This window comes from Nerophis ophidion, linkage group LG08, assembly GCF_033978795.1.
Source record: "Nerophis ophidion isolate RoL-2023_Sa linkage group LG08, RoL_Noph_v1.0, whole genome shotgun sequence".
NCBI lineage: Eukaryota > Metazoa > Chordata > Actinopteri > Syngnathiformes > Syngnathidae > Nerophis > Nerophis ophidion.
Window position 1 is genome coordinate 36,531,841 of NC_084618.1, and position 15,888 is coordinate 36,547,728.

General features: G+C 40.9%; 1 protein-coding gene across 1 annotated transcript in view; it reads left to right on the plus strand.

The window, feature by feature from the left end:
- The window catches only part of eno2 (enolase 2), a 37,218-nt gene that overhangs the window by 14,815 nt on the left and 6,515 nt on the right, over positions 1 to 15,888 (plus strand). Inside the window, exons 3-10 of the mRNA XM_061908457.1 lie at positions 3,377 to 3,472; positions 6,924 to 6,982; positions 7,060 to 7,129; positions 7,201 to 7,334; positions 7,404 to 7,495; positions 7,574 to 7,704; positions 7,764 to 7,961; positions 8,039 to 8,240. Of these exons, the coding sequence (XP_061764441.1) occupies positions 3,377 to 3,472; positions 6,924 to 6,982; positions 7,060 to 7,129; positions 7,201 to 7,334; positions 7,404 to 7,495; positions 7,574 to 7,704; positions 7,764 to 7,961; positions 8,039 to 8,240 (982 nt within the window). The remainder of the gene's footprint in view (positions 1 to 3,376; positions 3,473 to 6,923; positions 6,983 to 7,059; positions 7,130 to 7,200; positions 7,335 to 7,403; positions 7,496 to 7,573; positions 7,705 to 7,763; positions 7,962 to 8,038; positions 8,241 to 15,888) is intronic.

Here is a 15,888-nt window from a genome sequence, read left to right on the forward strand (position 1 = left end):
AAGACAATATATTTGATGTTCAAACTCATAAACTTTAATTATTTTTTGCAAATAATAATTAACTTAGAATTTCATGGCTGCAACACGTCCCAAAGTAGTTGGGAAAGGGCATGTTCACCACTGTGTTACATCACCTTTTCTTTTGACCACACTCAATAAACGTTTGGGAACTGAGGAAACTAATTGTTGAACCTTTGAAAGTGGAATTCTTTCCCGTTCTTGTTTTATGTAGAGCTTCAGTCGTTGAACAGTCTGGGGTGTCCGCTGTCGTATTTTACGCTTCATAATGCGCAACACATTTTCGATGGGAGACAGGTCTGGACTGCAGGCGGGCCAGGAAAGTACCCGCACTCTTTTTTTACGAAGCCACGCTGTTGTAACACGTGCTAAATGTGGCTTGGCATTGTCTTGCTGAAATAAGCAGGGGCGTCCATGAAAAAGACAGCACTTAGATGGCAGCATACCAAAACCTGTATGTACGTTTCAGCATTAATGGTGCTTTCACAGATGTGTAAGTTACCCATGCCTTGGGCACTAATGCACCCCCACACCATCACAGATGCTGACTTTTGAACTTTGCGTCGATAACAGTCTGGATGGTTTGCTTCCCCTTTCGTCCGGATGACACAATGTTGAATATTTCCAAAAACAATTTGAAATGTGGACTCGTCAGACCACAGAACAATTTTCCACTTTGCATCAGTCTATTTTAGATGATCTCGGGCCAAGAGAAGCCGGCGGCGTTTCTGGATGTTGTTGATAAATGGCTTTCACTTTGCGTAGTAGATCTTTAACTTGCACTCACAGATGTAGCAACAAACTGTATTTAGTGACAGTGGTTTTCTGAAGTGTTCCTGAGCCCATGTGGTGATCTCCTTCAGAGATTGATGTCGGTTTTTGATACAGTGCCATGTGAGGGATCGAAGGTCACGGTCATTCAATGTTGGTTTCCGGCCATGCAGCTTACGTGGAGTGATTTCTCCAGATTCTCTGAACCTTTTGATGATATTATGGAACGTAGATGTTGAAATCCCTAAATTTCTTGCAATTCCACTTTGAGAAACGTTGTTCTTAAACTATTTGACTATTTACTCACGCGGTTGTGGACAAAGGGGTGTACCTCGCCCCATCTTTTCTTGTGAAAGACTGGGCATTTTTTGGGAAGCTGTTTTTATACCCAATCATGGCACCCACCTGTTCCCAATTAGCCTGCACACCTGTGGGATCTAAATACGTGTTTGATGAACATACCTCAACTTTATCAGCATTTATTGCCACCTTTCCCAACTTCTTTGTCACATGTTTCTGGCATCAAATTCTAAAGTTAACGATTATTTGCAAAAAAAAATGTTTATCAGTTTGAACATCAAATATGTTGTTTTTGTAGCATATTCAACTGAATATGGGTTGAAAATTATTTGCAAACCATTGTATTACGTTTATACTTTGTCAGGCTTTCCCCTGAGAGTTTGTCTGTTTTAGTTTTTTCCTCTGCCTTTGTCTGTTTCCTGTGTTTAGTATTTCCTGTCCTTAGTTCCTGTCTAGTGCTCTTATTTTGTTAGCTTCCTGTCTTGTTCCATGAGTGCTGTGTTCCCCTTCAGCTGCGGCTGATTGGCATCTGGCCACACCTGTTGCCAATCAGCTGGCTCCTATTTGTACCTCCTTTGTCTTGTGTCAGTTGCTGGGTCATTGTATTGTCGTTTGTATTGTCGTTGCCTCATATCACTCTTGTGTCTTTGCTACCTGTCGTGTCTGGCATTATTTCAGCTATTACCTGTCGTGCTACATCTTGTCCTGGTCGTCGTAGCGGTAAGCTGTTTTTGATAGCCATAGCTATTTCCAGTTTTTTTATTTATTATCCTCTAGCTTCCATGCTAAAGTTCCTTTTTGTTTCTTGGTAGCTTCTATGCACAAGGCCTTTTGTTTTTTTATCCGCCCACGTGCGCGCTTTTGGTTTGAACCATTTGTTTGGTTTTGTCTTAGTATTTATATTAAAATCATGTTTGCTCACTCCTTGCCTACCTCCATCTCTGCATCTTGGGGTTCGTCAACAAATACCCCTGACATATTTACATCTAACACAATTTCCTAACTCATATGGAAACAGGGTTTGTACAACTGTGTGTCATCAGCGTAACCATGGAAACTGATGCTGTTTCTCCTAATGACATTTTCAAAAGACAGCAAGAATGGGACATACTGTAACATTGAGCTTTGAGGAACCCCACATGGGTCCCTGAAGAACATGCATCCATACTTAAATTAAAAAAAATCAGCCTTTGAGATTAAATCGGAAACAGTCAAAACAGTACCAGAGAGAGATCAGGTGTTTAAGTTTGTTAATGAAAATGTGAGCCTTTTATTATCCAAATAATATCTGATATCGTTTAAAATATTTAAAAGTGTAGTCTCGGTTGTTATTTATGGCATATGCAGATATGCAATATCTGCATATGCCAATGCATATGCAGATATGCAACCTTTTCATGTCTGCAAAGGTTGTGTCCCTAAGATTCAGGATGAAAGGCAGGAAGCAGCTTGAAGCCTTAAAATATTTTAATTCCAAAACCACCGCAAAACAGCGCAAGGAGCGCAGGTGAAGCGTAGTAACACAAGCTAAATTAGAATGGCCTAAAAGAACAGAAACATAAATTTGTAGCAAAGCATGGAAGTAAACAGTGTCCAATGGCAAACAAGACCGACTGGATCGCGAGGCAGGTATTAATCAGAGGCGTGATTTCTACCACGCAGAGGAAAACACAAATGAAACTAAGTAAAGGCCGAAGCGTACTCTTAGCAACCCTGGCAAAGGACCGTAAACAAAAGAAACCAAGTGGCGCTGGGAACTAAACTAGACTTAAAAATAAGAAGAAAAATATTAAACATAAACCAAGCCATGACCAGGGCAACGGGTCATGACAGCACCACCCTAACCCTTAAGGGTCGGATTCCAGACGATCCCGAAAAAAAAAAAAACTCCCTCCATGCTCCCAAAGTCACGGGGGCATGGAGGGAGGAGTTCCCCAGGCCAAGTGTCCCCAAAGCCACTGAGGACGAGTCATGTGGCGGCGGTGAATTGAACGTCGCTGCAGCTGCCGAGGCGGGCGTTCACACACTGGCCATATTTTTGGTCGAAGTCAGAACCTCATTGTACAATGAAAATATAAATTATACGGATTGTATTATAGATAGAATTGGAAAAACATTGTACAATAAACAGATAAATGTATAATAGATAATAATTTTTTAGGAGAATGATATCAGACACTGTTTCCGTATCTTTCTTACCTTAAAAACCTCAAATGTCTATTTAAATTTTTCTTTATCGTGTAGCTCATGAGAGAACTCACTTGACTTTTTTACTCTCTTTGTGCAGGTCTTTTTCGGGCGGCGGTGCCCAGTGGAGCATCGACTGGCATCTACGAGGCACTGGAGCTCCGAGATGGAGACAAGAGCCGCTACAAGGGCAAAGGTCGGGACGTGTTTTTGAATGGTTCCTGTTGCACGTTCGTAACTTTTCAGACTACTGTCAATATCTAAAAATGGTGGATTCTTCTTTTACACGAGGGAGACGTGTCAAATCATGAGGTTGCTGCTAAATTGAGTGAGCAGTCGGTTAGACCAGTCTTTTTCAACCACTGTGCCGTGTGCCGTGAGATACTGTCTGGTGTGCTGTGGGAGATTAAACAATTTCACCTAATTGGTTTGAAATATTTTTTGCACACCAGTAATTATAATTCACAATTAATGTGCCGTTGTTGAGTGTCTGTACAGCACAGGTAGCTAATTGCTTTGTTGTGTGAGACGACGACGATGGTTTGTCGTGATCACAACATGCAGACAACAGCGGGAGGCAGCGTGCAGGTAAAAATGTATCTAATGCTTAAACCAAAAATAAACAAAAAGCGAGTGCCGCTAAGAAAAAGGCATTGAAGCTTAGGCATGGCTATGCAAAACGAAACTAAGACTGAACTGGCAGGAAAGTAAACAAAACACAAAATGCTGGACGACAGCAAAGACTTACAGCATGTAAAGCAGACAGCGCCCACAAAGTACATCCGTACATGACATGACAATCAACAATGTCCACACAAAGAAGGATCGCGCCCGCACTATTTAGATAAATATTTGCTGAACCTCCCGATTTTCCCGGGAGACTCCCGAATTTTTGGGCCACTCCAGAAAAAATCCCGGGGCAACCATTCTCCCGATTTTCACCCGGACAAATATGTGGAGGACCTGCATTAAAGGCACTGCTTTTAGCCTCCTCCCTCACCTGAAACCTTCACCCCTTAACAGTCGCATGCTGTCCAGGCGTCCGCTTTTCCTCCATTTACACAGTGTGCCGGCCCAGTCACATAACAATGTAGCGTTGGACGGGTTTAACAATGGTCTTTATTTGAAGATGTCAAGAAATGTTGACATGTTGTATGATAATTTAACTGGTTTAATGATAACGTTCATTTCAAGCACGCACACGCACACACGCGCACACATACACACAGACACACACACACACACAAGTGAATGCAATGCATACTTGGTCAACAGCCATACATGTCACACTGACGGTGGCCGTATAAACAACTTTAACACTATTACTAATATGCTCCACACTGTCAACCAAAACCAAACATGAATGACAAACACATTTCTGCACCGTAACACAACATAAACACAACAGAACACATACCCAGAAACCCTTGCAGCACTAACTCTTCCGGGACGCTACAATAACATCTACGGCTTATGGAGTTCAGTGCACAACTGCACACTCAACAAGAAGGAGATGAAGCAGAAGAACGAAGAAGAGACATGGCGACGACGAGTAAGAAGAAGAAATACGCTTGCAAGTTCCAAAATGATTGGAAAAAAGAATTACATTTTATCCAGGACAGTTTGAAGGGGAGGGGGTATGCTGCCTGCACCTCAACCCTGCCTCCCCATCTCCGGAATTCAGAGATCTCAAGGTCAGATAGTCTCGATTGCAAAAACAAAGCAGGTGCGGAGAATAGCGCTCAGGGAAGAAATGAAACTGCAACAGGAAAATACCAACAAAACAGGAAAAAACACCAAAATAGGAGCGCTAGACAAGAACTAAAACCCTACACACAGGAAAACACCAAAAAACTCAAAACAAGTCAGGGCGGGATGTGACAGGTATTGTCAATATCGGCTGCTTAGTTTAGTTTTTTCATGATTTCTGCTTGTGGTGTGCCTCAGGATTTGTTCAATGATAAAAATGTGCCTTGGCTCAAAAAAGGTTGAAAAACACTATGTTTAAACTTCCACGAGATCTATTGAATAATTTACATCTCAACTTGAGGAAGTCCATGTATGGCAACTTGTGCAGCCTTGATATCGGTAACTGCTGCTCAGTATCGTTGGTCACGTTTTCTTAAAAATGGCAGCCAGAAAGTGTTTTTTTGGAAGTAATCCCTGACGTTGAATATATTTGACTATTTTTAACACGCTTTGGAAGGCCTTTCCTACATAGAAAATTCTGTAAAAATGCAAAAAAAAACATACCCATCTATTCTCTCATGTGCTGGTAAAATTATCCCTGGTAAAGAAGTGACCATGTGCTCCAAATGTCTTGTTGTGAAGCTGACAGAGTCCGGGCTTTGTAATTTTGTTGAGATGAGTTCACCAACAGTGTTTAAAGGGGAACATTATCACCGTTTCAGAAGGGTTAAAACCAATAAAAATCAGTTCCCAGGGGCTTATTTTTATTTTTTTATTTTTTTTCAAAATTTTACCCATCCCGGAATATCCCTGAAAAGAGCTTTAAAGAGCCTGATTTTCGCTATCTGTGAAGCCATCGTCCATTTTCCTGTGACGTCATCCAGTGATGCCAATACAGATAGCACAGCAAGATATAGCGACATTAGCCCGGATTCAGACTCGGATTTCAGCGGCTTAAGCGATTCAACAGATTACGCATGTATTCAAACGGATGATTGAAGTGTGGAGGCAGATAGCGAAAACAAAATTGAAGCAGAAACTGAAGCTATTGAGCGAATAGCTATTGACGCTATTCGGCCATGTTTGCCTTAGCATCGGCGGTAAAGTGTGCAGACCAACGATCGGAAGTTTCGCATCTTGGGACACTGGATCAACTTTAATCCATCGATTGGTTAGTGTTTGTTTGGCGTTAAATGTGGGTGGAGGGAAACGCTGGATGTAAATATAGTTTCAAATGTACATACAGCTAGCCTAAATAGCATGTTAGCCTCGATTAGCTGGCAGTCATGCCGCGACCAAATATGTCTGATTAGCACATAAGTCAACAACATCAACAAAACTCACCTTTGTGATTTAGTTAACTTTATCGTTGGAAATGCATCTGCAGGTTATCCATACATCTGTGTGCCATGTCTGCCTTAGCACCACCGGTAAAATGTGCAGACACTCCGGCACATTCATTGGGGGTCTGGCGGAAGATTTCTTTGACTTTATCGTTGGAAATGCATCTGCTTTGAGTGTCGCAGGATATCCACACAATCTTGCCATCTCTGTAGTAGCATAGCTTTCGTCGGTAAAGTGTGCGGAACAAACGACTGACCATTTCATCGGCTTTCCCCACACCCTCGTATTTTAAACAAATTTTGTCCAATTTCTTGCCGTTCTTGCGCTGTTTCAGTCATGTATTTATGACAAGGCAAGCGGCGAAATCCCACATTCTTCACCACCGAGAGCGGTTTATCATCCAAACCTTGAATTCCATCAGTTAACCGCAAATGCCGACTCCACGTTGGGATTCTGGTGAAAACGTTTCTCCCCGCTGGAATGAATCTGTCAGTGTTTGTTGTTTTTGTCCACAAGTGGCCGCCGTGCCGCCCCGAGAACACTTCTGTCTTAAAACTAATCAGAGCAGGAAGGCTCTTAATTTTTAATGATGCTTTCTTCTTTGTGGTCTTCAGGTGTTCTGAAGGCTGTGGGACACATCAATGACACGCTGGGTCCTGCACTCATAGCCTCAGTCAGTGTGGTTTATGTTTATTGGTAAACATGTCTTTTCACGTAAAAGGCGCCACGCTAACGAAACGGTATGCGCAGGGAGTCAGCGTAGTGGAACAAGAACAGCTGGACAACATGATGATCGAGATGGACGGCACAGAAAACAAATGTGAGTCTCATAACGTAACCCATTTATGTCAAAAGGGAAAAAGAAAATCTAAATGACTTCCTGTCCAACAGCTCAGTTTGGGGCCAACGCCATCCTGGGCGTGTCTCTGGCCGTCTGCAAGGCCGGCGCTGCTGAAAAGGACGTCCCCCTGTACCGCCACATAGCCGACCTGGCAGGAAACACAGAGCTGGTGCTGCCGGTTCCGGTGAGGGTCTTTGGGCGTTCTTCTTCATGCTTTCACTGCTGCCTTCACAGCCTGCTTGTGTGTCTGCAGGCCTTCAACGTGATCAATGGAGGCTCTCACGCTGGAAACAAACTGGCCATGCAGGAGTTCATGGTCCTCCCCGTCGGCGCCGAGTCCTTCAAGTAAGAACTACTCATGGAAACATCCTGAAGTCTTGTCTCTCTTGCTTCTCCTCACCTGCCCTTGCTTGGCCTCCGAAGGGAGGCGTTGAGGATAGGCTCTGAGCTATACCACACGCTGAAGGGTGTGATCCAGGAGAAGTACGGCCAGGACGCCATCAACGTGGGTGACGAAGGGGGGTTTGCCCCGAACATTCTGGAGAACAGCGAGGGTAAATAGAATGAGTCTAAAGGCGCTTCCTGTGTCTCACCGTCTTCGCTTCGTTCTCAGCTCTGGACCTTCTTCAGACGGCCATAGAAAAGGCTGGATTTAGCGATAAAGTGGTGGTCGGCATGGACGTGGCTGCCTCGGAGTTCTACCGCGAGGGGAAGTACGACCTGGACTTCAAGTCCCCTCCAGATGCAGAGCGACACATCAGCGGCGAGGAGCTGGCCGACATCTACCAGAGCTTTGTTAACAACTACCCAGGTGGGTTGCGATCACCAGCTTCACCACCAAAACCTTCCAGGACTTTAGGTGATGTGTCCCCCTGTCTACTCCACCAGTGGTGTCCATCGAGGACCCCTTTGACCAAGACGACTGGGAGGCCTGGTCCCGCCTGACTGCCCAGGTGGGCATTCAGGTGGTCGGCGACGACCTGACAGTGACCAACCCGAGACGAATAGAGAAGGCAGCCGAGGAGCGCGCCTGCAACTGCCTGCTGCTCAAAGTCAACCAGATCGGCTCTGTCACCGAAGCCATACAAGCGTACGTATGACTATTCTATTTACGCACTGCCTGTGGTTGGCACCCGGCAGTCGCCACTATGATTATGGCCTATCGGCTTATGTAAAGATTCATTTAAACTACATCATAGCAATTAAGAAAAAAAAAATATTTTGCTGTCAAAGTTCAATAATAATGTTCTTTGAATCAAATGTGTGACACAACTTACACCTGTCACGTGTGGCTGGTCGGGTCGACGTTTGTCCGGACGACAGCGTGAGGTAGGAGATGAATATTTAATCATACAAGTACCAAAAAGACAGAAACAAAGGAAAAACGTGCCGATCGCACGGGAATCTAAGGTAACAGCTTAGCACAGAATCAAGAACAGGAATACACCAAAGTGACAGTTGCTTCCCGCAAAACAATGAAGCCTCACCGACTGTGGTGAGCAACGTAAATAAATAGCTCTCTGATTAGTGCTCAACAGCAGGTGAACTGCAGAGCACTAATCAGAGGCAGGTGAAACCAATTAGTACCCATGGAAACCAAAACAAACACCCAAAGTGCGCAAAACAGGAACTAAGGGAATCCAAAACTAAAGGAAAACATAACTAAACAAAACATGATCCGGATCACGGATCATGACAACACTTCCTTGTATAAATATCCAATTGTTCATTCCTCCTGAAAGCGGCAAGGCCAGCATGAAACAAATGTGTTTAAAGAGCACCTTTATTTTTTCATAAACACTGCCACCATTTGGAAACCATATGGGGTGATAGAAGATAGATACAAATATGTTTGTGGCAGCATTACACAAAGTTAGTTTAACTTTCACAGTACATACAAAACCCAAAACCAGTGAAGTTGCAATATGTTGCTGCCATTAAATTCTAAGTTAATGACTATTTTAATTTTCCTGAGGGAACTCTCCTGAAAGAATCAATAAAGTACTATCTATCTATCTATCTATCTATCTATCTATCTATCTATCTATCTATCTATCTATCTATCTATCTATCTATCTATCTATCTATCTATCTATCTATCTGTCTATCTGTCTATCTATCTATCCATCAATCCATCCATCCATCCATCCATCCATCCATCCATCCATCCATCCACCCATCCATCCATCTATCTATCTACAGTGGGGCAAAAAAGTATTTAGTCAGCCACCAATTGTGCAAGTTCTCCCACTTAAAAGTTTACACCAAAATGGATGCATGCATGATACAGCAGAGGATTGGGAGAATGTCATGTGGTCAGATGAAACCAAAATACAACTTTTTGGTATAAACTCAACTCGTCGTGTTTGGAGGAAGAAGAATACTGAGTTGCATCCCAAGAACACCATACCTACTGTGAAGCATGGGGGTGGAAACATCATGCTTTGGGGCTGTTTTTCTGCTAAGGGGACCGGACGATTGATCCGTGTTAAGGAAAGAATGAATGGGGCCATGTATCCTGAGATTTTGAGCCAAAACCTCCTTCCATCAGTGAGAGATTTGAATGGTTGACCAAATACTTATTTTCCACCATAATTTACAAATAAATTCTTTAAAATTCCTACAATGTGAATTTTTTACATTCTGTCTCTCACAGTTGAAGTGTACTTATGATGAAAATTACAGACCTCTGTCATCATTTTAAGTGGGAGAACTTGCACAATCGGTGGCTGACTAAATACTTTTTTGACCCACTGTATCTATCTATCTATCTATCTATCTATCTATCTATCTATCTATCTATCTATCTATCTATCTATCTATCTATCTATCTATCTATCTATCTATCTATCTATCTATCTATATTTCTATCTATCTATCTATCTATCCATCCATTTATCCATCTATCTATCTATCTATCTATCTATCTATCTATCTATCTATCTATCTATCTATCTATCTATCTATCTATCTATCTATCTATCTATCTATCTGTCTATCTGTCTATCTATCTATCCATCAATCCATCCATCCATCCATCCATCCATCCATCCATCCATCCACCCATCCATCCATCTATCCATCTATCTATCTACAGTGGGGCAAAAAAGTATTTAGTCAGCCACCAATTGTGCAAGTTCTCCCACTTAAAAGTTTACACCAAAATGGATGCATGCATGATACAGCAGAGGATTGGGAGAATGTCATGTGGTCAGATGAAACCAAAATACAACTTTTTGGTATAAACTCAACTCGTCGTGTTTGGAGGAAGAAGAATACTGAGTTGCATCCCAAGAACACCATACCTACTGTGAAGCATGGGGGTGGAAACATCATGCTTTGGGGCTGTTTTTCTGCTAAGGGGACCGGACGATTGATCCGTGTTAAGGAAAGAATGAATGGGGCCATGTATCCTGAGATTTTGAGCCAAAACCTCCTTCCATCAGTGAGAGATTTGAATGGTTGACCAAATACTTATTTTCCACCATAATTTACAAATAAATTCTTTAAAATTCCTACAATGTGAATTTTTTACATTCTGTCTCTCACAGTTGAAGTGTACCTATGATGAAAATTACAGACCTCTGTCATCATTTTAAGTGGGAGAACTTGCACAATCGGTGGCTGACTAAATACTTTTTTGACCCACTGTATCTATCTATCTATCTATCTATCTATCTATCTATCTATCTATCTATCTATCTATCTATCTATCTATCTATCTATCTATCTATCTATCTATCTATCTATCTATCTATCTATCTATCTATCCATCCATCCATCCATCCATCCATCCATCCATCCATCCATCCATCCATCCATCCATCCATCCATCTATCTATCTATCTATCTATCTATCTATCTATCTATCTATCTATATATCTATCTGCAAAAAATAACAACGTTTACCAATTTGAACGTCAAGTATCTTATCTTTGCAGTTAATTCAATTGAATATAGGTTGAAAAGCATTTGCAAATCATTGTATTCTGTTTTTATCTACGATTTACACAACGTGCCATCTTCACTGGTTTTGGGTTTTGTAATTGTGATGCATTCAAGGAACCTTGATTGATGTTAAAAACAGAGGCATCACTTGTTTTTAAAGACATGGGAGGCTTAACTCTCAGTAGGTATACTAATAATAATAACTCTACTAATGTTATGATTATTATCCACTAATGATAATCCCACATGTACCAGCGAATTTCTACCTTACACTATGAAGTATGGGGAAACCAGAGAGATTCATGATCATATTTAAGTGAATAATGACTGGGTTAAGGAGCCTTTAGCCGCACTAATGACGCCCCTGGTTCGAACGCTTGATAAAAACATTATTGATGAAACCAAGACATAAACATGTAATATTTTTGGGGCTTTTTGATTGTGGAGTGTGTCTTCTACTGTTCTACATTTACCATGTTAGGAAGACTGGCACGTGCCAAGAATAATTAATAAAAAGATTGGATAGATACTAGAGTATACATGCGAGAGGGAACTGGTTTACAATCACATCATCTATTCAAAATGTCAAAAACCTTTTTTCCATACAATGACATTACAATTATATGGAAAAAAACATAAGGTTTTCACACTAGTTTTGCATGTAAAAATATACAGTGTATGAGGCAGGCATGGCTCAATGATTTTTCTCTCTCTCGAGGCTAAAGGGGGACTTGACCGATTCGCGGGGGGAGTTCACGTTATCTTTGTCCTTGAATATTTGTTACATTTGTTGAACAGTCTGGGAGAGATAAACAAGCATAAGGTCACCTTTCACAAATTACAGCCACCGTTAGCGTTAGCACAAACTAGCATTGTGAGGCACTCCTCCATCGGTAATGCATTCTCTTTCGCTGTATTAAAGGTCCCCTCTGGCATGTTTTCCAAAAAAGTTTGGTCTTATCACAGCTAAAAAGATAGGTGGAAATCCCTCTTTGCCTATAAAATCCAATTTGAAGCATCAGCGTAGTCCGAGCAGTCTCGCCATGCTGTATCAGACACTGTGAATGACGGTTACACTTTTTAAAGTTTTCCAAACACCCAGTGCTCACCTTAAAATGTTCTTCCGTGCTGGTTCCAGTATAGTCACTTTTGGACATCAAGTCGTCATATAATTGGAAAGCCATCTCTGAAATCATAGCCTCGGCAATGCTATCGCTGGCTATCTGCTTCTCAATAATATACACAAGCAACTAATTTTCTACCTGCTCCTGCACTTCCTCTTCTTGCGAAAAATAATTAACTCCTTAGGCAAAGTCAGCAACCATATAATTGTCCTTTCTGATAATTGTTGCAATTGTGGACTTGTTTCTTCCATACTTGTGAGTCAATCCATTGCTGTCACTGCATCGCAGATGAACAAAACATAAGCAGGATGTGACGCCAGGGGCCCGCCTTTTAAAATAGCGTTTTACACGAGTGTTGTCATCAAAGTTGCTCCCTCTATAGCGGGTCCGGTGGTAAACAAAATTAATTTATAAATGTACAAATGAATGAGGTGACAGTACACTGAGAACAAGGTCGCTCAACTAGGCATATTTGGTATACATAGACCGAAAAGAAGGCAAATAGAGGCGTTCATGAATCGAGGTTCTACAGTATACAGTATACGAAGAAATATTACATTTAAAATAACAAGGGCCATTCAAATCACACTAAGCTAACGGCTAGCAGTTAGCATTTTAAGCTAATAGCTATAATATTAAGCCAAGATTGCTGTTAACAGTAAGCAGTGGACGGACTATCTTGAGTATGCAAGGGGCCTTAATCTTCATGCAAAGAGGAGATACCAGCAAAAAATCTAACTATTCAATGGAATATATCCTTATACTTGATATCAAGGATTATCCTTCGATGGAATTCCCAGACATGTTGAAAAATGTTGTTCTCCGGAAATCATTGTACGCGACAAAACAGATGAAATCTTGTAAAACCGTGGAAGTTTACAACTTCTTTGTGTGGTTGGGTCAAGGAAATTGGTATCAAGACTCTCCCGGGAACAAATATGCAGGCTTTTTGCTCGAGTACGGTTCATGATTTACCTTTGTGTCTACAGTCATCTTTGTTCTTCCTGTTGCATGCGCTGTTTACAAGTACATGTGTTTCCCCCCATCTTTATCAAAATCTAACTGTAGATGTCAACATTGTGTATGTGCTGAAAGCTTCATTTATCATTGGTAAAAGCTAAACTCTTTTAGGTTTTGCTCACATTTGCTTGCTTTTATTTAGAATTGCTGAGTTGGTGCTTTACAGAACACTCATAGCAAAACTATGTTAATAAATGCAAACAATATCAATATAATACTTAAATGGGAAACACTAAACGTTAAAAACAGGACCTCTAACGAAGTGATGACAGCAAAGTCTCACATTCTTTGGCTCTGCACCCTCGTACTGGAGTGTGTGGGACTTTTGTCATAAAATCTTGCACTCTTCCGCCATTCTTGATTACCTCTCAACGAACTCTGAAGAAATGTTTATCCTTTTCGCGATTTAAATGGTTCGTGCAGCTGAAAACAAGGCAAGCATAGGGCATTTTTCTTTGAAAAAGGTTAAATGGCACTTCGCACCCATTGAGAACAGACGCTGCTTACAATGAGTCGGATTTGACGTCGTTTTGAATCCAAGGAATTAGAATGTATCCAGCAACAAAACGTGTGAGAATATTCTTTGTATTTTTAGCAAGTGAAGAAAACTGCATCATGAGCTCAGTTTCAAGGAATAATTGTGACCACAAGGAGTCGCTAAAAGACTGATTATCACAGGCTCCTCAAAATAAAACATGGCCAACTAAGCAACCAAGGACGTATATGGCTGTGCCCAGATGTATGCAATTTCTGTCGTTTATGACATTAGTTTTTCTGACAAAATAAACCAAAATACAGTATATAGTTCTGAACATACGCCAGCTCATAAACTCACAATAAAACATTATTTTATTTTCTCTATACAGTGTATATTTTTGTGGCTGTTTTCTGATGCAATTGGCTTCATACATTCCTGCAGTGTTCACTGACCAGCAGGCACTCTAACACGCACCCGACGGTGCAAAAAACTTTAAAAAAAAATACACACTAAAACCAAAAAAATAAAAGAACTTATTACTGTCATTTTACCAAAATCTGCATGAGCTTTAAACCAACAATCACGGATACATTTTTGTTTGAAGTATGTGAACTGTGGTGTCTGCCTTCAATGTATTGGTAATCACTGTACTTGTCCAGGGTGTACCCCGCCTTCCGCCCGATTGTAGCTGAGATAGGCGCCAGCGCCCCCCGCGACCCCAAAAGGGAATAAGCGGTAGAAATGGATGGATGGATGTATGTGTCACTCATTGTGTATTATTCTGATTTTTATTTTTTGTAACATTCTATGTGAATAAGTGTACTTTTGTAGTTATTACCCCACATTTCTGCACAACAACTCAGATATGGTAACACTGGTGAGCAGTAGAGAATATGGAGTGATTTTTGGTCTAGAACATATTTTGCTTTATTCATTATTGATGTTTTTCTTGCCACTTTATGTTTTTATATTTTTTATAAGATTTAGAGTTGATTTTATCATCTACAACTACACCCAAAATGTGGTTTATTTTACTTTTTCAATGTCTGTCTATTTGTATTTGTATTTGACTTTCTCTTCTACAGTTATCAAATTGCATTATTTTAGTTTACTGAGATTCAAAGGTATAATTTAATAAATTTCTAAACTAATTCATTTATTTATTTAGCATTGTGTCAGCATTCAGCTTCAAAATAAATATGCTGGAAACAGCACAAAAGCAAAATTGCATCCACTGTCCTTAGGCGGGTAGAAAAACAACCACATAGACACAATAGACAAACAATAACATAGGTACAAATAATGATAATTTTAAAAGAGACTCCAAGGAGATAACTTCTTTTTGTCAAACCACTTCTCTCACGTATGAATTTCTTCTGTCATATGTAGAAATATGGCCAGAAATGGCACTGTAATCACGGTCAAAATTCCGTAGTCCACTCTCCCTCTCCCTGACTGAGGTTGCCAGATATGCAGCCCAAGCCAACTTGATCGACTGGGCTACTCCAAGGAACTTCAAACTTCCCCTTCCTCACACTAGAGTTGAAGTGCTGGGACCATAATAGCTTAATGGACAAGCGTTTTTGTCAATAACAAATCTCTAATCAACACATTTTACACAGAAATTAGGCTATTTTGAGGAAGAAGTACATCATGCCTATGTACAATATCACAACAAATGGCAATCATATGGTTATTATTAGTATTGTCAGAAAACAAAGACTAAAACAAACTACAACCAACGCTAGCATTGGTTATACTGGTGAACATAAGTAGAGCATGCTTAGCAGCCTCATGTACGTCCAAACTAAAGAGGAGACATTTTACCAAGGTATGCGTGCGTATAGGCTACTGTTTCAAATGTTTCAGATTGCCATATAACTTGGTACATGTAGTCCACAATATGAATGAGGAATTATTTTATCATGTGAGTTGGCTGTCTCCATACGTTTCACATTGCCATGATGACAGCCGTGCTAATGTTAGAACCCATTTCCTCAGCGTATCAGCATATTGAGAACGAAATAGGCACTGACACTACCCATATCCACATAGCTTTTAATTGTTGAAAATATATTTTGCGGTCAGTTGGATGAGGCATCGACATACAGGCTAACAGGCATATATTTCCCCCGTTAGCCTGTATGTCGATGTGTCATTGACCGGAC